General features: G+C 51.0%; 5 protein-coding genes across 5 annotated transcripts; 3 read left to right on the top strand and 2 right to left on the bottom strand.

The window, feature by feature from the left end:
- Nucleotides 1–2196: 2196 nt before the first annotated feature.
- On the bottom strand, nucleotides 2197–3340 carry PpBr36_01845 (uncharacterized protein; the record flags this gene model as incomplete). Its single annotated transcript, XM_029889029.1, has 4 exons — nucleotides 2197–2516; nucleotides 2831–2918; nucleotides 3182–3236; nucleotides 3309–3340. The coding sequence occupies 4 exons, from the start codon at nucleotides 3338–3340 to the stop codon at nucleotides 2197–2199; spliced, it is 495 nt and encodes a 164-aa protein (XP_029751651.1).
- Nucleotides 3341–4771: 1431 nt separating this feature from the next.
- Nucleotides 4772–6477, top strand: PpBr36_01846 (uncharacterized protein; the record flags this gene model as incomplete). Its single annotated transcript, XM_029889030.1, has 3 exons — nucleotides 4772–4847; nucleotides 5117–5275; nucleotides 5357–6477. 3 exons carry the CDS (start codon nucleotides 4772–4774, stop codon nucleotides 6475–6477), a joined length of 1356 nt encoding a protein of 451 aa, XP_029751654.1.
- Nucleotides 6478–8359: 1882 nt separating this feature from the next.
- On the bottom strand, nucleotides 8360–8812 carry PpBr36_01847 (uncharacterized protein; the record flags this gene model as incomplete). Its single annotated transcript, XM_029889031.1, has 1 exon — nucleotides 8360–8812. The coding sequence occupies one exon, from the start codon at nucleotides 8810–8812 to the stop codon at nucleotides 8360–8362; it is 453 nt and encodes a 150-aa protein (XP_029751653.1).
- Nucleotides 8813–12475: 3663 nt separating this feature from the next.
- Nucleotides 12476–17206, top strand: PpBr36_01848 (uncharacterized protein; the record flags this gene model as incomplete). Its single annotated transcript, XM_029889032.1, has 3 exons — nucleotides 12476–14972; nucleotides 15067–16760; nucleotides 16829–17206. 3 exons carry the CDS (start codon nucleotides 12476–12478, stop codon nucleotides 17204–17206), a joined length of 4569 nt encoding a protein of 1522 aa, XP_029751650.1.
- Nucleotides 17207–19503: 2297 nt separating this feature from the next.
- PpBr36_01849 (uncharacterized protein) lies at nucleotides 19504–21246 on the top strand (the record flags this gene model as incomplete). Its single annotated transcript, XM_029889033.1, has 1 exon — nucleotides 19504–21246. One exon carries the CDS (start codon nucleotides 19504–19506, stop codon nucleotides 21244–21246), a length of 1743 nt encoding a protein of 580 aa, XP_029751649.1.
- Between the last annotated feature and the right edge of the window lie 27 nt (nucleotides 21247–21273).

Raw genomic sequence — 21273 nt, forward strand, 5'->3', positions numbered from 1 at the left:
ACAAGACGCGAGTCTGGGCCATCCCACTGCAGTTAATAGATCGAATACGACCGACGTACTTTGAGTGTGGCCGTGACTTTAGACGTTTTGTATCTTCCCCATTCTTAGGAAATCTCGGCCCGGCAAATCAATGTTGCCAGCGTTGCATGCATGTTTATAAACATGACGATGCAGCTTGCAGACAGACAACCCTCGCCAGTACGTACGAAATGCCCACAAAGCAATCGCAGCCTCGATCTCGATAGTTGTCAATTGACATGCCGCAGTTTGCCACGGACAACAGAATTGACATGTCGCGGCGGCTGGTTTTAACCCCCACGTTGGCGAACGCCATGATATCACCAGACATTGATACAGATGAGCCTGCATTGGATGGGCTCACCACACTGCTATGGGATTACAACCACGCAACAGCATTGCGACTGGTCTGCTGATACTGGCTTAATACCATACATTGAATAGGGCTCTGGCTAGCACCGGCTTCCCCTCTCCCCGAACCCGCAAGAGCGCCCATGGCTGATGGTTGGCTCACAGCAAAATCCGATGTCATTGGACGTTCCTACAGAGTCATGTTGGGTGGCTTGGGTGGGGATTTGGGTTGGCCAGTTCTCGTCGATAACGGGCCCGACGGGGGCTTTTGCAAGGAAACCGACGGCATTATTACTTCGTCAAAATTTTGCTATTAGCGGCAAGTCGTACCGCTGCATGTCCCCGCGATTGTCGGGATGAGGGTGCCTCGGCGTCATTTCGCAGTAAATTTCCCAACGCATAGGAACGTGAAGGAACGTGAGGGGGACGGGAATCGTTGACCAGTTCGTCTGTACGCCTGTCATTTCGGAATCGGATGACAGCTGCTGGCAGATGCAGGCGGAGTACATACATAACTTCCATGGTATTACTCTGCACCCGCCCCGGTACGTACCTGTAGGTGGGAGTGGGGCCAGGTCAGTCTAGACTATGCCAGATTGGAGTTGTTTTGTTGGAGAAGTCGACCTGACAGGGAGTTAATCGGCCCTGGTTCGGTGAAAGATGGAGCAAAAAAAAAAAAAAAACACCTTTCCCTTCTCTGAAACACCAATTGGGGGGCAGCGTGGTTGCAACCCATAGCAGCCAGTGTGGGTTTTGGTGGGCTGGCTAGATGGAGGGGTCTGGTCCAGCTTTCGAGGGTTTCCCATTGATGATGTGATGGATGGTGGGGATAAAAAGGAAAAATATTGTACCCTTAAACTGCGTGTCAGTGGAGTCTTTTTTTTTTTTTTTTCCCTTTTTTCCTTGTATAGCTTTCCACTACAATCCCCCAAGAAAACCTAGGCGCAGGACTGGCTCGGCTGGCTTCGAATGGCAGGAAATCGTGACGGAGATGTCCCTGCCGCAAATGCATCACCGATACACCCCACCCTTCAGTGGAGAAATGCTGCTGAATGGAGTGACCTGCAGTATATGGGTTGCAGCGCACCAATTGACTGGTAGAGTCAGCCCCACGGTGGACTCGAGTAGCCCACGATAGCCGACGTTACGGGTGCACGGGGGTGAATAAGAATGATGACATGGCAATAATCCGGTGGTGTGGTTACTGTGAACGTGTATGCTCTTTGATATGCGAATTAAATAAAAGAACATTGCGCGAGATGGAGGGATGACAATGGGAATGTGACGGAATTTGCTAGACTAGTATAGGGCAAGCCTCATTGATAAAAAAAAAGAGTTTTTGCTGTTGGATGTCTGTAATAGTGGCACGTGGGCAACCATTAGACCGTCATCGCCATCAGAGCTGGCTCATCGGGACTTTTCGAATAGGGCAAGTCCTCGGCCGACCCCGGGGATTGTAGTGCGATGCACCTGTCGAAAGTAGCCGAAGCTACAGTTGAGGAGATTGACGGCCCGGCCTGTACTAACTAAAGCATTCGCTCTCTCTACACCTCGCCATTTCGAGCGAAATCTTTTTAAGCATCCACACACACACACACACTTCTGCCACCGGGCTGTACACCACCAACAACAGTCATCCCCCTACCTCAAGTCGGGAAACACCGGCGGTTGTCGGACAAATGGCTTGGCAGAGCTCTGCGTACAATTGGGATCAGTTACTTGGTTGATCGTGCCTTGTATTGTTGCACATGAACTAAATATCCCAGGCACACTGCGGTACCGACTACTGCTGGCTATGTGCTGAAGATCCTGTAGCCGTCAGGCACATCAAGTCGCGCGGCCGCACACGATTGCGTACATAGGCGGGATAAACCCCAACCGCTGTGTTCTCTTAGACTCGGATGTACCCGCCTTGTATGAAGTAGCGTGAGGCAAGGCGTAGAACACAAACCACCCCCAGTTTTTTAGCCAGCCTTGAATGCAAGCGAACAAGAGGCTTGGCATGGGATGGCACTCGGCTCTGTTTCCATGGATAGATGCGATGCTGGGGGGGGGGGGGGGGGGGTCCCAACTCCGAGGACTGTTCCATTCCTTCGATCCAATCCATCCCACGCATCCCGTGCCTGTCACCATGCGTGCGTTTCCCACTAGTCTAGGTGGTACTCCTCCTTTGTATGCTGTAGGCTGCATTGCATACCATGTTACTTTACTTTATCTACCTAGCATGGCTTGCCCCTTGTAAGTGCCTAGATTAGTAGGTAGGTAGGTAGGTACTTAGTTGTAGGTGAACAGGCCATTCAAGGTGTATGCAACTCCTACATCACGCCGCTCCAGTCGTACCTTGTGTATAACAAATGCATCCCTAGGTGGTTTTAAAAAGAACTTGTTCTCCTCCGTCTCTTCTAGCTCTTCCTCCTTGCCTACCTATTCCTCATCGATCCAAGTTTATTCAACAACCCACCTGTTTTGCCCGCCTTCCCGCCTTGGTTCAGCCCAAAACCGGTTCTATTTCTGAGATGCCGGGCTGTGACGATCCTCCCCGCGGGTACCTAGTCTAGGTAGTCTAGCCCTCCGCGGGCAGAGCATCAGACCAGCCTGAGAAACATCTATCAATCAATTATCCTGCCGCCCACAAGCTCGACGTCACGGCTTCTTAACCAAAGGGGATTAAGAAAAAAAAAAAAAAACGTTGAGACCAAGTCGAGATCGAGCTGTGCACCATCATCCGCCTTTCTCATTTCATTTCTTTCTTTTTTTCCCCCAAGAAAACATCCCACCTCTTGGTACGAGCAAAAGAACAGAGCAAACATACCTCTTTTGGCTGGTCAATCTTCACCAACAATTCCTCCTTTTCCATCATTTTTTCTCTTTCTTTTTCGCAAAAACTCGAAACCACCCATAGCTTTATTGCAACGGTTTGTCACAAACATCAAACCTACTTTAGCACCAACCTGGAAAACTTGGACACCATCACCGCTCCGGTGTGTCCTCCTTAATCTTGTGCTCTACCACATTTTCTGCAACTTTTTCTGGCTTGTCAACAGTCGCCAACCTTCAGCGAGCCGCAAGCTCCGGGTTGCCGAATCGCTCAGGGACAATCGGACCGTGAGGCGAGTCAAGCTGCTTGCTGCCAATTCCCATTTTGCCGACTTACAGACCCAGTCACTCGAGTGGATCCTATCCCTGGTGTCGCCGCAATCAAGATTCCGCACTTTTGAGGCAGGGACAGCTAATCCGACACACACCCCGGGGGCGCTTGGAACAGTTTTGCCTGTGCCTGGCTAGCCAGCTTGCCCCCTCAGAAATTATTTTTTTTTATCATTTTATTTTGTGTTCCATCCCGTTTTTAATTTTTATTCTCCAGTTTTACGCAATTACTTCTTACTGTGTTACTGGCAGTTCAGCCTGCAATCACCGGACTTCAAACCCGTTCGCCCATGCTGCTGAAGTCGACTGCGGGAGACACAAAAGCAACGTGCGGTGGCCGCAATTGCGATTGATAACTCTGCTACCCCGGCCGTCTTGGGGCCCCTCATCTACCATCACTGTACCACGCTGCAACCTGCCCGCGATAGGTCCGCACGCACCGCGGCGCAACATATTGTTACTACCCCATCAGACATCAAATAGAGAGAGCACAGGCGGGTTTTGACGCGCGACCTTGCAATTCTGTCAACCGCCACCTCCTGACTGAGCGACGGGAGCCTCAGTTTTACGACCTGCTGAGATAGCAAAACTCTCAGTCTCAGAACAAGGAAGTAAAGTTCTCCACTTCCCTGTCTGTGGTTCGCCCACTCGGTTTTGTCTGTCTTCCACATCAATCGGTCGTCGCATCACCCGGACGCTTCTTTACAGCAACTGAGGCATCAATCCTCATCCTCAGTTCGACGGGCTTTTTTTGTCTCTTGTTTTGCTTAGCAGCGCAACCCGAAAGCATCATGTCTTTTTGAAGAGCTGGCCAGCGTCTCTTTTTTTTTTTCCCCCGCGTGCTTCTTTTATTCCTTTCCATCTTGATTCTGCCCCCATCTTCGCCATCAATACTCCCCCACCTCTGAGAACCAAGCAACAATTCAATGTGCAACTGGGGCTCAAACCGCTTGCTACCTGCACGCCACCTTTGAAATTGCTGCAGAACGCCGTCAACTCTGCTCGATCTCGTCGGCACCTCTTAACATCTCATACTATACGCGACGGGATAACGCCTGTCCAGCAAAACACGATTCCGTCGACACAGATTAGACTGAGAAACACCAAATTCACTGCAACCGAGCCTATCGTTGTTGAGTCTGCAACCTCATCAATACAATCCCGAGGAGCGCTTTTCCTTGGATTTCACCGCTTCAAATTCTCTACAGCAAAACAAACAAGATCTGTTCCCGTTTTATCTTTGCTATTCGGCGATATGATTATTGACGGCGAGAAGTGGGCTTGCGAGGCCTGTGTTCGCGGTCACCGGGTCAGCAACTGCCAGCATTCGGGTGAGTTGAGGCAAATTATGCGCCAGAATTTCCCGGCTTCTCCAATTTACCCTCTCTCCAAATCCCTCTCCCGCCCTGCCTGCCTCCAACACGCGCACCCCTCCCCCTTATCTTAGCTGTAGTCTTGGAAATTTTGCGAAATGCACCCCATCGCCTAGCGCTCTCATTCGCGCGCATCGAAGCAGATGGAACATCGTCCCGGGCATGCCGTGCGGTGCCACGAGATCTGGAAACGAAACGCTAACGAAAGCCACGCCCGCTCGTTGCAGAACGCCCGCTCCAACACATCAACAAGAAAGGTCGCCCCGTATCGCAATGTCAGCATTGTCGTTCTATGCGAAAGTCTCGAGCATCCCACGTCAAATGCGACTGTGGAGAGAAAACACACAAATGCGCCCACTTGCAGCCAACATTAGAGGGTCATAGGGGTGCGTGTCTTCCCGTTTGGCCCCTGGAGTTGTCTGCTAGTATGGCTGGCTGAACTAACAGGTCCAATTTTCTTGTCACAGACAGCTGCTGCTGCAACCATGGAGGTCGTTGTTCCTGTTCGCATAAGAAGGATCCACCGTTGCTTGATCCCGTACCAGAATCCGACTCGGACGAGCCCGAGAAAGCCGCCTCGAGGACCTCGAGCAAGGCTCCGAGCGTCAAGGGCACTCCGCGTGTCAGGCGGAGGGCGAACACGATACACTCGGACGGCAAGCTCAGTTTCGATGAGAATGGCAAACACAGGCCAACGTACAGGCACGCAAAGGCCTCGTCCAAATGCGAACCGTACCCGCTGAAACGTGTGAACTCGCTTCAGAGCGCAAGTGATGGCATTCGCGATACTACCGTTTTGACCGACAGTCTCGATACGTCCCGCAAAGTCAAGTCAGAAACGGCTTCTCCATTACTGGCAAGTGGCGGAGCTCCTTCAAGCTTCACGCAGCTGAATTCTTCATTAAGGCCGCTGGACTTGTCGGTAATTCAATATCCGAGCTATGCTTCCCAGGCTTCCCAAAGCACCCCATGCGACGCCCTGTTTAGTGCAGGCCTAGACTTCGAGCCTGCATGCTTCAGCGCCGGCTTGCAGCCTCAGATCGAATGGAGCCAATGGGACAGCCTGGACTACTATACAGACACAGTTGGCGACAAGTTCACTCCGTCCAGCTACGATGCACACGGGGGTTACAGCAGCGCAAGCGGATTCGATTTCAATGGCTCTGACCAGGCTCCCACGCTGGCAACGACCACTTCGGGTGATGTGTCTGAAGTCGAAGACTTTATGGGACCGTCAGCCGATGATTATGACATATCGAGCGGCTTTGGCAATGCAGTTGCAATGGGCAGCTATGGAGCCACGGGGCTCCTGGGAGCTGGTAGCACTGGCACTGGTCTGTCAGCTTACGAGATTCCTGATTACACAAGCGAAGTTCCCAAGAGCAGCCAAGAAGGCAGCCTCAGTGGCCAAAAGTACATTGAAACCCCGCTTGATGATAGCGGTCTCGCTGCTGCAGGCCCACTCGGTGCTGCCTTCACCGAAGATGCGTTGTACTGGATGCCTGAAGTAGCACCCGGCATTCCCCAAATGGCAGACTTGTCGTCTGTTCCGGAACCCAATGGCTTGCCCTGGGAACCCCCTCGGTAGCCCTACGTTGGCGACTTTGAGCCTATTCTTTCCTTGACTCAACCTATATATGTCCTACTGTCTATACATACTCTTGGTTTGGTGTCGATTTCTTTAAAAGTCTGGGTGGGTCACGGATTTCATAGCATAGGAGTGATCATTGTCGTTCGCTTATATTCATACATGTCTATCTACATTACAATGGCGCAGGGCGGTATTCTCGGGATGATAAAAAAAGAAAAAGATACTCGTGGCGATCATTTGCCATTCCTTTGGGTGCGTTCAGACGCTACCATCTTCTTGTTTGCATATAGCTTGAGCATCATGCCTATTCTGGGGCATTCTCATGACGGCGTTTTACATCTCGGCGGATTTTCAGTACATATTTCTGGTATCGGGTGTAGTGAGAGGAGAGGAACAAACACAAACGTTGAAGATCAAGACAACAAGCATGACAGACCAGGAAGCTTGAGCATAGACAAACATGCGTGACCAAGGAAGATGGATGAGAATTGCCATTGTTAGTCGGTGTCGTTGAAGCGTTATATGCTTTGTCAAGCATATATACGGGCGCATCATTCCCCGTTTACCTTGGCTGTGCTACTTGGCTTCATACTTGGTCCGTGGATCCCCTCTCTTCTTCTCGGCTACCTTCCTCACAGTATGGCGCTGTTCAATGATGTTTTCATACAATAATCCAATTGTACAGTCGGTTTCCTTGTTATAGACTCCCTGTTTTATTTTGTTTCTGCTACCCTTTTACACGGTGTATATGATTGTACATACGTTGCTTTCAGCACAAGATCTTCTTAAGGACCTTGGTTCTTGGCAATCGACATAGCTTTGGAGATCGGTGCTACATCATGGCATAGCTCGCTATATACTTTGGGGTTCCTCGCACTGACAAAAAGTGTGAGTGGTCTAACGCACGCGACTACTCTTTGCTCGATGCTGTCAAGACATTTCTCTCAAATCGGAGTTTGTTTCGTGTTGGCCGTGTCGGATCCAATTTCTGTCAATCCCATAGCGTTGCGGCTGCGCAACGTGCTTTTCTAGGAATCTCGGGACATCCCGGTCTGTCAACAGTGACACTGGAATATGGAGTACGGACTGGCTGCTCAGCACAGGATCCAGATCATTAACATCCGGCAGCCCTAGTGCGTAGCGCGGACTCTGCTAGTTAGTTGGAGGCAGAAAAACGGAAAGAAAAAGCAAGCCTGCGATGAATAATCGCGTCGCGCTCGCCGAGGGCAGGGCTAAACTTGGGGCTGAAAAAAGAAAAAAAAAAAAAAAAAAAAAACACATTTTGACTCGTGTCTATTGCCCTCCAGGGCTTAGTACGTGTTTTCACAAACCGAAAGCCAGATGAAGCGGTTCATCCCAATTCTCTGAATTGGTCTGATTTCGAGGTGCATGGCACGTCGCGTGAGGGATTCTCAACCCTCGATCGTGGACCTCAAGCAAACCCCTTGGGAGAGATCGGATGAACTTCTATGATGGGAAGCAGTTGGGTTGGAATCGGAGCAGGTTGGCGGTACTTTTCACCAATGTGCCCCAAGCGCCGCCATGAGATAGTTCGCGCCTGATTAAATCCGATCTTGCTATTCAAGTCTCATCTGTAAACAAAGTAGCGGGGAGGTTTGGGGAGAGCTGGTGCTCGGGTAGTGGACTTGTCTAGAACCCGACCTAGACCTTAGTCACTGCAATACGCACGATACGAAGAGAGGATCACATCATGATTGGCCATGAGCGTACTAAGGAGGGTTTTTTTTGCTCTTCTAATTCTTACCTAGAACGCCGGGTTCTATATTTTACAAATTAGCTGCAATGATAAATGGCAAATGCTTTCACTCACCTTGGGAGAAAAGCGCCACGCAGCAAAATGCTGAAGATCGCGCTGGCGTTAGTAGCCCTGAATTTCGACATGGCCACCCTCGGCGTCGTACTGGACTCTGAGAAGGCCAACGTTGATGCTCACCGACTTGACGGCGGCGGGCTTGCTTAGTGAGGCATTCGGGACCGAGGTCTCGGCCCAGCTTTGAATTCCCTTGACAGAATCGATGTCCGTGGTCCTGCCAACGGAAGAAGACACGCTGCAGGTGGTGTTGTTTCTGATTTCCTCCTCTATGTCCTTGTCATTTCGATCGAGCGAATGGGCGTCTGTCATCTTGACGTCGCCGTCGGCGTCCACTTGACCATCGTAGTTTTCGATGAGGGTGGAGGCGTTGGAGATGCTCTCGTCTTCGTCTGTATCCACTTGGCGCTGGACAGCGGCATATGCATCCATCATCTGAACGTCGCCGTCAGCATCACGCTGGATGTGCTGGGTGGCGGTTGAGCTTGAGACGGTGGGCATGATGGATGAGAATGCTGAGAGATTGGTCGGAAAATACGGGGAAAGGGTATATATGTATATATACTGAATCCTTAACTGGAAGCCTTGAAGCGAGTCACCAGGATTTTTTGTGTCTTCTGTGCAGGGCTACAATTTACTTACCTGTTGCTCTTTCTGGTGTGATTTGATATGGACATGCGTGTAGTGTTGTGATGATGCATGGCGAGTATTTATATTTTATATATGTGGTCTTGCAAAGCCAAGTGAGGCCTCGATAAGAAGCCAGTATACAGGACTGGACGAACACAAAGCAGTTGGACAATGAAGCAATCGGGAACAAAGCGCATCGACCAAAAAGCGCACAATGTGCAAAACTATTGTCGACATACAGTACTGATTGTTCGCTGTGAGGGGAGATTGTCCAAATGTCTTTGAGACCTGACTATGCCACATGACAAACCAAAAATATTACTGAAGTTATTTACTAAAGATGCATGAAATTTCTCGAAAATGAGCTTAATCAGATTTGTAAAACAAGAGTTTTTAATGCAAAATTGGTTTCATATTTTATCTTCTGATAGAGAATGAGATATATTAATTATTCAATTGTTGCTGTTGAGAAAAAGCGAAAGTTGAGCTCGTCCGATCTCGATAGGAGCCAAGTTCAAAGGCGGAAAATGCCACGAAATTGAAGGTAGCATTGACAGGGGTAGTATTGGACGAATAGAGAGCTACCGAGCTGTCTACCAAATGCTGCCCAAGCTGAGAACTCGAAAAAAAAAAGGCAGCTGTAGGCTTTTTATGTGACGTCATCGAAAATCTGCATGAACCGGACCAGCCCGACGGTAGCATGTACGACATCCCTGGAGTAAACATAGAATGGCAAAAATCCCTGTGAAGGAAATCTACCATAGCTTGCATAATGCCATATAAATGTTAATGCCAATTGTCGAGGTACATGATAGGTAATGCATGACCAACATGGCATTTTGTAGGGGCCAAGACAATGGGGAATGAGAATGAGACAAACAGTGGGGGACTCTGCGCAAGGTCCACTCGCCCACTGTTTATCGCAATGGCTTGTGAACTTGGGATGGTTTTGGGGTGTCCAAACTCTGGAGTAAAGTGCGACAACAGTACGGTAGAAAAGCCCGAGTGGCGATGAATCTTTGCCATCCATCATTTGCCATCCCATCACTAAGCGCCTGGCTAGTACTGGACTACTATCATTACTCGGTAGATGCCGCGTAATGCATCGATCGGACTTGCTATTTTATTACAACCCAGCGATAAAAAATCCCGATCGTAGACAGCGGGACGTGCGAAATGAGGAACCAAAAAAAAAAAAAAAAAAAAAAAAAAGGTGGCACGAGAAGGCAGCACGAGTGAGCTCAATAATTGCTTCTGTCGCCGCCATTTCTGCAGAGGCGTATATTACTTTTTGGAACACTATTATATACAGAAAGACAAGAGAAAAGACCGAAACAAAATCAGCCCTGTGTGTTTCTGGGTGCATTCGTGTGTGGAATTGAGCATCCTCCTCTGCCTGCCGTAGACTGTTTGCCGGCCGGATAGATTAGACGCGACAAGCTTGGTCCACCTTACAGGATGAGTATATTGGGTCAAGACGTGGCTAGGTGGATAGGTTCAGTCGGTGTCAAGTTGTAAATACACCCTCCAGTTTTCAAACAATTCCAACACAAATGATAACAAAAAAAAAAAAAAAGAAAAAAAAAAAAAAAAGACTCTCATGATTTGCAATATGCTGTGACAGGTGGGAACCTCAGCAAAAGAAAATTTACTTTATTAACGTTGACGGAGCATTATCACCGATGTGTCCCCCATTTCATCCAATCCGGAGTTAGATCTCAACTGCAACCTGACCGACTGAGCACGATCCCTGAACGAGCGATCCAAAGGGCAACAGCGACGTACTACAGTCTAGATACCTTTAGGCTGTCAATCAACGTCTCTATCCGGCTTGCCCCAGTCTCCAAAAGGATCATCGAAGGGTAAAATCACTACATGTATAACCGTATGCAACAGCCTGCATCTCCCATCCCATCCTGCCCGAGAGCTAGCGGTAGTGTGTGTTAGACCCCTTTGACTAGCGATGTTTCGAGCCCTTTTGGTATTGTTAGAGACCAAAACTTCAGGCTGGCAACATGGGGTATTACAGGGGTTAACCCTCCAACATGGCGCTGTCGCGCAACACCCAACCACGCTGAGGACCCTGCCGTTAACATCTTTAATACGTCGTATTGTAATTATCATCGGTGTGAAAATATCTCAGAATAGATATATACAAAAGGCCGCTCGCGCGAAAACGACGGGTTAATGGTGAAAAAGAAACCACAATATGGGGCTCTTGAGCGTGCCCCTTACGGAATGATTCCCGTCGGTCATGAAATCTTTGGTCTGCCAGTCAAGGGCTATTTCAATCGTATCCCCGTGGCTTGGTCCGTAATGTACCAAGAGCACAATTGGCAGACAGGGATGGTGGAGAAAAATACCTAGGACGAAAAACAGGAAAAGAGACTCGTGACCACCGTCTAGAGTGACTACTTTGCTTGCGGGTTGGGCTTCTTTGCTATTATAGCTAGCTTCGAAAAAGACGACCCGCAAACCACCATGCACGTAACGGACAAGGCACTTGGCACTTGGCACGCTCAGTCAAATTGCCATTGAATTTATTTGCCATCAAGGAGGACGCGGAGGGACAACAGCCAGCAGACTGGTCGGAAGCTCATCCACTCACTCGATTTGATTTGCCCAACGACCTCCACCCGTCACCACCCAACCGCAATCGCGCCACTACGGAGTACAGCACCGACCTACCCTCCCTGGTTAGGCAAGCAGGAATATCCTTTCACCTTGACAAAAATAACCTGCACCTACCCAGTTAATAAACTGCCCCGTAGAGTCCACCGACATTGGAGCTCTGCAGACAACGTCAAGCTCAGAGTCGCATTTAACGTCTTTTATGGTTGATTCCTTCATTCCTAATTTTTTTTCGCCCTCGGTCTAGCCCTACCAGGCCCTCTTTTCTGACCGCCGACCGCCGACCGCCTCCCACCTACCGTTCCCTAAATCCCGGTTCCGCGGTAATGTGTACAACATAGGATAGACAACGCACCCGCTATGTTTTGCCACTTCGCCGATCCGAGTGCTTGTTTCTCAACTGGTTGCCTACGCAGCTCACTTCCTGTCTCGGGCAAGTGAGTGATCGGCGCATACAGTACAGTACCACCTGGCGGGGCCACCAAACCCCCCCAAAACTTCTCCCTCGACTGCGACTGGGCCACAGCAGCCATAGAGAAGGCAAGGCGGCGCCCTTTCCCATACCGCCACTGCATTGCACTGCACCGCACCGTTGTAATACCGCACGCTTCGCACGCATAGCATAGCACCCACGACTCCGAACCCACCTGGCGACGCATTCTAGACCTAGCTCCCACATTGCTATCGCCGAGCCCCTCCTGTCTACCGACTCGATCTCCACAAAGGTCTTGAAAGCCTTCAGATCGCGTACGGCTTGGTAGATCGATCGTTATTTGGTTCGTCACACAAAAATCGACCACTTCGAAATCCCTTCGCTATATTTGCGTTTTGCTGCTACCAACGTCTGCATCCCCGACACTGCGCCGATCGACCAGTCACCTATTAGTACCCGGCCGTCCCCATATGGACCTGGGTCACAAGGCTGTTGCGGGCGATGCGACCCCCGCAGCGGAGGTGCAACAATGTCCGGACATATATTCCCAACCGGAGAGCCGCAGAAGCACTCCAGATATACTTTCAGGCGTGCCATCTCCTACAAACTCCACCGAGACCGCGGGCATGTCTCTGATCAGCAGTCCGACGCCGACGCAAATCGACCCATTTGCTACAAATATTGGTGGAACCGCAGGGAATGGCACTCCTAGCATATCATCATGGAGTTCAAACTCGGACAGGCAGCTTGGTCACGCCTTTGGAGACGACCGAGTGTTCCCTATACGATCGGTGCTAACCGTCGATAACTCGGGCCACTCTGGAGAGCAGTCTGATTATTTTCCGCAACGTTACAGTCATGAAGACGCCCCGCAGTCACCCCGAGGAGCTTTAAGGTCGTTTATGGATATTGGAGGTCTTGGGAGGCGTCCGGGACCTGCCAGTGAGGAGCACGGCTCTTCCACTGTGACATCGCCTAGCGAACGTGTTAGTCGAGCCGAGCCAGGGGGAAGACAAAGGCAGAATACCGGCACTGGATCTGTCGTGAGCATCCATGGGGATCTCAGCCGCCATACCACCTTTGTTGAGCCGGTACCAATTAGCTTGGACGATGATTCATCGGACGATGAAAGTGAAAAGCCGCCATCCATCCCGGCGGCAGCAAAGGCTGAGCCCAATGATGGGCAATCGATAACCGACGAGTCGGTGGATGAAAACTTGACGACCGTAAGGTTTGAGCATGTGGTAACTGAGGAGGGCCATGCTGTCATCACGGGAAGGTCCGGAAAAATCCAACGCTGCGAGGACGAGCCTATCCATGCACCTGGCGCGGTCCAGGGCTTCGGTGCGCTGGTCGCCCTTGCCGAGGACGAGAACGGTTGTCACCTAGTGCACTACGCAAGTGAGAATACGAAGCAAATACTGGGGTTTTCTCCCCAACGGCTCTTTAGTCTGGAAAACTTCTTTGACATTCTCAGCGACGAGCAAGCCGAGAACATGCAGGACCATATGGACTTTATCAGGGACGAGGAAGCGAACCCCGAAGCTAACGGTCCCGAGGTGTTCAGCATTTCCATTCGCCACCCAAAAGCGGAACAGAACACGAAGACAAGGCCTATCAAGCTTTGGTGCGCCATGCACATCAACCCGAAACGTCCCGAAATGGTTGTGTGCGAATTCGAGCTAGATGACGATGAGGCGAACCCTTTGAGGCCACCCGGCGAGGCCACGCCTGAAGTACCAACAGACACATTGCAAGCGAATCCCACCGCTGAGGAGCTCATGGAGAGCACCGAGGTTTTGAGCAAGCCCATCAGAGTTCTGCGCAGCGCTCGTAAGCGAAGGGGTGAGGCCGGCGCCATGCAGATTTTTGATATTATGTCGCAAGTACAGGAGCAGCTTGCAACTGCCGAAAGCCTGGAGAAATTCCTCAAAATTCTTGTCGGCATTGTGACAGAGTTGACCGGCTTCCACCGTGTCATGATATACCAGTTTGACGCCGAGTTCAACGGCCGCGTGGTCACGGAGCTAGTCGATACGGCCCAGACGAGGGATCTTTACAAAGGTCTTCACTTCCCTGCATCTGATATCCCGAAGCAGGCTCGTGACCTATACAAGATTAACAAGGTCCGACTATTATATGACCGGGATCAGCCAACGGCGCGCCTGGTCTGCCGATCCACCGAAGATCTCGAGAAGCCTTTGGACCTGACCCATTCTTACCTCAGGGCCATGTCCCCGATTCATCTCAAATACCTCGGCAACATGGCTGTGCGCTCGTCCATGTCGATATCTATCAAGGCATTCGATGAGTTGTGGGGCCTGATAGCCTGTCACTCATACGGGCCGAGAGGAATGCGCGTCTCGTTTCCCATCAGGAAGATGTGTCGTCTCGTAGGAGACACTGCCTCTAGGAATATCGAGAGACTATCATATGCATCTAGGCTTCAAGCCAGGAAGCTCATTAATACGGTGCCGACCGACAAGAACCCGTCGGGATATATTGTGGCATCATCTGATGATCTCTTGAAGCTGTTTGACGCCGACTATGGAGCAGTCTCGATTAGGGACGAGACCAAGATACTCGGAAAGCCCGAATCGACACAGGAAATCCTAGTCATACTCGAGTACCTGCGCATGAAGAAGTTCACGGCAGTGTTGACGAGTCAGGACGTGACTGTGGACTTTGGTGACCTCAAGTACGCCCCCGGCTTTCAGATGATCGCCGGCTGCCTCTATGTCCCGCTCAGCGTCGGCGGAAACGATTTCATAGTGTTTTTCCGTCGGGGTCAGGTTCGTCAAGTGAAATGGGCGGGCAATCCGTACGAAAAGATCGTACAGGAAGGTACACAATATTATCTAGAGCCGAGGAAGAGTTTCAAGGTGTGGCATGAGACGGTCGTAGGCAAATGTAGAGATTGGTCTGAAGAACAGGTCGAAACGGCGGCTGTTCTCTGTCTAGTATACGGTAAGTACCTAGGTGCGGCGGAAGGACACTGGATGGAGTGAATCTGCACCATGCACGTGAGGATAAACAAGGCCGTTACTAATCCAAAACTTAGGTAAATTCATCGAGGTCTGGAGGCAAAAGGAGGCTGCTCTCCAGAGCAGCAAGCTCACGAAGCTGCTCCTCGCCAACTCTGCCCACGAAGTCAGGACACCCCTAAACGCCATCATCAATTACTTAGAAATCGCTCTTGAAGGATCCCTTGATCAAGAGACCAGGGACAACCTATCCAAGTCGCATTCCGCCTCGAAATCCCTCATCTATGTCATCAACGATCTGCTTGATCTCACCAAGGCAGAAGAAGGCCAGGAGCTGATCAAAGACGAGATCTTCGATCTTCCAGCCTGCATCCATGAGGCGACGGAGCCGTTCACCTCGGATGCCAGGCGCAAAGGCATTGGCTACGAGGTTATTGAGCATCCCGGTCTTCCAAGAGCCGTATATGGTGACCAACGCAAGGTCAGGCAGGCCGTCGCCAATGTTACGGCCAATGCCGTCCAACACACATCGCAAGGCTCTGTCAAGATTGAGTTTTACGTCGTCGAGGCGGATGTCGAGCGACACAAGGTCAAGGTTGAGATTGCGGTTCAGGACACGGGTTCGGGCATGTCGAATGCTCAATTAGACGCGCTCTTCCGTGAACTTGAGCAGGTCAGCATCGATGATGCTGCACCGTTGGATCCAAGTGGTCCAGCCACGACCGAATCCAACGAGGCGCAGTCGCCTAGAACTCTCGGTCTGGGCATCGCAGTCGTGGGCAGGATCGTTCGAAACATGAATGGACAGCTGCGCCTCAAGTCGGAAGTCGGCAAAGGCTCCAGATTCGTCATGCAGTTCCCATTTGATATGCCGACGGACGACTCACCAACGCCGCAGGATGGGAGCAGCGTGGCAGTGCATTCGGTTGCGGATTCGAATACCGGATCGCTGTCAGGCAGTGGTCGTCTCGAAGGGGAAGTCACTTTGATTGACGGTGGGCCTGTTGTGGACGAGACTGGGCTCTTCCATGGCCCGTCGCTCAAGAGGAGCTTTGAGGACGCGGCTAGCATTACCAGCCGCAACAGTGGCAACAGCAGGACTAGTCTGAAGAGCAGGAATAGCGTGAGGAGCAAGGGTAGTGCCAAGAGCAACATCAGCGACGCGGACCGCTTGATAGACGCAATCCAGCTGCCCCTAGAGTTTGGCCAGCCAGATTCGCAACGGGTCGGACTCGAGCGTCGGAATTCAAAAGGTGCTTATTATCAGGCAGGACCCAGCAGCTCACACAGCCGAAGAGCATCGATCAGTCCGGCTGCAACGAGGAGGTCTGACAGTATGAGTCGCTACTCAGCTCACCGTGCGGACGGCGCCATGGCCACATCGACTGAGGCTGCAGTGGGGATTCAATATGTGACAGATGCAAAGATGCCTATGAAACCTGTCAGGATCGCCGATGACGACGAGATTCACGATCGCCCCCAACAGCCGCACCAGAGTCAGACATCTGGCGTGCTCTTTGAACTGCCAGACGACGGCTCCAAGCCGCCGAGGAGTTCCGATGCGCATTCAATCAGCACTGCGGCTCCTTCGGAATACCAAGCGCCACTACGGGTCCTCTGCGCCGAGGATGATCCGATCAACATGAAGTTGTTGAGAAAGCGATTGGAGAAGGCCGGCCATGTTGTTTCTCACACGGTCAACGGCGCTGATTGTGCATCTGTATACAAGGAGTTACCCAGCTCCTTTGATGTGATTCTGATGGATATGCAGGTGAGTGTCGCATGCTGGTAATGCTTAGTACGTATGGACTTGAGGCTTTTGCTGACCGCCTAGAGTAGATGCCGATTGTCGACGGTCTCGATAGCACCAAGATGATTCGTGCCTTTGAAATTGAAGAGGAGACAAAGCCCGACGGTGAATCTACCACATCTGGAAGGAAAATTCCCATCATTGCCGTCTCGGCCTCGCTACTGGAATCTAAAAAGTCGGCATACGTCGACGCAGGTTTCGACGGCTGGATTCTGAAGCCCATCGACTTTAAACGTCTGGAAACTCTGCTCACCGGCATTGGCGATTCGGCCGTGAGGAATGACTGTCTATATGAACCCGGCTGTTGGGAGAGAGGAGGCTGGTTCTTTGAGAAAGACCGGGCTGCAAGCAATGAGGCTAGCGGATCCGATGCCGAAAAGGAGAAAGACGAGCCGAAGGGACCTTGAAGATTTCCTTGGGTCATGAAAACCTCATGCGATGAGGACCGCGCCTACGATAACCAATTGATATTGCCACCACTTTGTGATGTGGCCCAACAACTTCAGCCAAACGCTACAACAACCGTACCACACACACCCGATGCGCATCTTAACCTATTCGTCAGCCTTTGCTTCTTTTTGATGCAAAATTCGAGGCAGGTTACTTGGATGGAAACCTGGTTCGACAAGCCCTATTAACAGGACGAAATACACGGGGCGCTACCAAAGTCTTTTGTTTTCGACGTACACGATAATACCCTGTTCTTCAACACCTCAGCATTCTTGACATTAACTTTTGAGCGATACCAAGCAACAATTTTTGGGAGACCAACACGAAAGATCAGCATGGCATGGTGTTTACGGATTTTTTTTTTCTTGTATGTTTCTTTTGTCTGTTTCATTCATATATACTTAATTTTGTTCGTTTTGTTTTTCCTCACCATGGCCCCGTTTGTTTGCTCTGCTATTATTGCAAGCGACGACGAATGGGGCCATGCACGGGATTTACGGAATCCTGCTGGCCGCGGGCGGTCCTCGGTTAACAACAAAAATATTGTCACGAGTTCACGGTATGACACAGTATACGGTATGCATACATGGGTAGGGACTTATGGGACACGGAACGGATATGGGAAGATTGGAGTTTGAGGTATGGCAGAGTATACGGTATGCCTACACGAGAATGTGTTAATTTTCTTGTTGCTTGTCTTTTTTTTTTTTCTTTTTTTTTTTTTTTTTTTTTTTTTTTTTTTTCTCATGTTTTCACTACTAGTTTGGGATAGCACGAACGAATGCTCGAGTGTGAGTGAGCTTGGTTATTCTTTCTTCTCGCACATGGCATGTCCTGGTCAAGTTCCAGAGCAAGACGTTTGTTTTGATTAATGTTGAGGGCGTTTGTGCTTATGGACATCGTTAGAGGTGCATAGTAGCTCTAGAGCTAGAACTGTGACGAGTCATGAAACACTATTCAGTATTATAATTCTACAAACCCAACATCCAAGATTTCCTTTTTCTTTCTTTCTTTCTTTTGCTTCTCTTTTGCTTTTGTGTGCTTTCGCGAGATGCTCAAACAGATTCAGCATAGTGGCACCTAGTTCCAGACTAGCAACGCCGACTAATGCCTCCCAGCGAGACAAATGACGACAGAAGAAAGCAGTCGCCGCCACTCGCATGGTCCCAAAGCGATGCAAGTCTCATGGCCGCGAACCGGAGACCAAAGCTCGACGCAACCGCTTCCCCATGGGGGGAGGTGGTGAACGAGCTACAAAGTTCCGGGGAGGGTGGGGAGGCAGGAGCCGACACGAGCGGGGGAGAGAGGCGGGGAGAAACGGCGCGCGAGCCAAGAAAAAAAAAAAAAGAAGAAAACAAAAAACCAATTTACAAAGTCGTCGCCCGACCCAACACTTGCATTAGCCGGGGGATTTATCGCCGGAGCTGAACGTGGGGGGAGTAAAACAAAACTTGAACCGGTGGGGGGAATAAACACAAACAAAATGAGGGGGTATGTATGTATGTATGTGTTATGTGTTGCAGTAGGACCGACGCCATTGTTGTTATGCATGGCGTCCCTACGTTTGATGATGGTTGGTTGGTTGGATGGGACAGTTTGTTTGCTCTGAAAGCCCCAAAGGTCCAAAAAGGTCAGAGAAAACACAAAAGGGGGCAACGTCACAAGAAGAAAATAAAAAAGTAAGATACCCACCCACACATACATACACGACATATACATATCGTATGCACATTTGCACACCACCTCCCTCTTCCGTGGTTACTCCCTTTTTCCTAGTTGCAGCGGGGATCAGAGGTAGACGGATGGATGGATGAACGGTGCCCCCGCCCTATCCTCTTGTTTCATATTAGGCGATGGGATTAGCATCTTGCGGTCATTATCAGCACCTTTGACTGGATGAGCCGATCGTCCTTGTACTGTAAACAGGATGGCAGGGCGTGCTGCTTGGTACCACCAAGGCAACAAAATAATTTGACTTTGCACATTTCGTCGCACCGGGCCGCTATGTTGCTAACTACTTAAGGTTCCTCGGGAACCGATCTGATCCCGACCCTTTACCAAACCAACACTCCGATCTTCCGTAAACGCAGCTGTAGGCAATACAAGTTAGGGTATTTCTCAACCCTCTTTCTGGAATACATCAACCATAGAAGAAAGAAAGACTTGACATAGACAGGCGTCTTTCGTAAATCCATATTCCAGTTACAACGAGCAACCACTTTTTATAACTCCACTCCCTCCGGCCCCAACAGCCATGGCACCCTCGGCGATAGTGGACTCGGCGCCCGTCTCCCCCACGATCAACGGGGATCGGCCCCGAATTCTGGTCCCGGAAAAGGTCTCGCCCGATGGCCTGGCCATGCTCACCGGCCTTTATGAAGTTGACAAGAGACAAGAGCTGTCGGCCGAGGAGCTCCTTGAGATCATCCCAAACTACCACGGCCTGATCGTCCGCTCCGAGACCAAAGTGACGGCTCAGGTCCTTTCTGCAGCCGCAAGGCTGCGCGTCGTTGCCAGGGCCGGCGTAGGTGTTGACAATATCGACGTCGACGCTGCAACCAAGCAAGGTATTATCGTCGTCAACTCACCTGCGGGAAACATTGTCGCCGCAGCCGAACACACCGTCGCGCTGCTCCTCGCCACGGCGCGTCACGTCGGTAGGGCTGACAGCACCCTAAAGGAGGGCAAGTGGGAGCGCGGCAAGCTGGTTGGCGTCGAGGTCGGTCGCAAGACTCTTGGCGTCATCGGACTGGGAAAGGTCGGCATCAGGGTGGCGCGCATGGCGACGGGACTGGGTATGAAGGTCATAGCCTTGGATCCATATGCGAGCGAGGACCTTGCAAAGCAGGCACAGGTCAAGTTGGTCAGCTCACTGGAGGATTTGTTGCCGGCCGTCGACTTCTTGACCATCCACACCCCGTTGCTCGCCAGCACACTCAACCTCCTTGGGGAGGCAGAGTTCCAGAAGATGAAGCCAACGGCGCGCGTGCTCAACGTGGCTAGGGGAGGGGTTTATAACGAGGATGCACTGATCCGTGCACTGGACGAGGGCTGGATTGCGGGAGCTGGCATTGACGTTTTTACGTCGGAACCTCCCGAGCCCGAGTCATCTGCGGCAAGGCTGGCGGCGCACCCAAAGGTTGTGGCGACGCCGCATCTCGGAGCATCGACTGTCGAGGCCCAAGAGAACGTTTCGCTTGACGTATGCGCGCAGGTGCTCGAGATACTGCGAGGCGGACTCCCCACAGCTGCGGTAAACGCGCCCCTTATCCTGCCTGAGGAATATCGCAAGCTGCAGCCGTTTGTGCGCCTGGTCGAAAGAATGGGAGGGCTCTACACACAGCATTTCGTCGGATCCAGGGGCCGCAACATGGGCAGTCGACGTTTTGAGCTCAACTACCAAGGCGACCTGGCGTCCGTCTCCAACACACGCCCTCTCTTCGCGGCTCTTATCAAAGGTCTGGTGTCTAGCATCAGCGACTCGGGCGGCCGGGACGTCAATATCGTCAACGCCATGCTCATTGCCAAGGAGAAGGGGATCGCGGTGAACGAGACGCATACGCGAGAATCCAGTGACCAGGTATATGCCAGTCTTGTTACTCTCAGAGTTAGTGGTGCTGGTGATGACGACCAGCATGTGATTGAGGGATATGTTAGCGGGCAGAACGTCTACATCAGCAGACTGGGCCGATTCAACGCCAACTTCACACCCGACGGTATGATGCTCATCTTGCACAACTACGACGAGCCTGGAAAGATTGGCAACGTCGGCAGCGTCTTGGGCAGGCACTATATCAATATCCGCTTCATGCAGGTTGCGGGTCTTGCTCTAGATGACCAGCACAAACAGCAAGTCGGTAGTAGTCGGAGCCGTGTGGGTGAATATGAGAACGAGGCACTCATGATTCTTGGAGTTGATGGAGAGATTACCAACGAGGTGCTGCATGATCTTAGCCACGCCGAAGGTATTCTCAACGTAAGCCTTGTGCGGCTGTAAGCTACTTAAACCACCATACCTAAGTTG

The sequence above is a fragment of the Pyricularia pennisetigena genome, chromosome 2 (genome assembly GCF_004337985.1).
Source record: "Pyricularia pennisetigena strain Br36 chromosome 2, whole genome shotgun sequence".
NCBI lineage: Eukaryota > Fungi > Ascomycota > Sordariomycetes > Magnaporthales > Pyriculariaceae > Pyricularia > Pyricularia pennisetigena.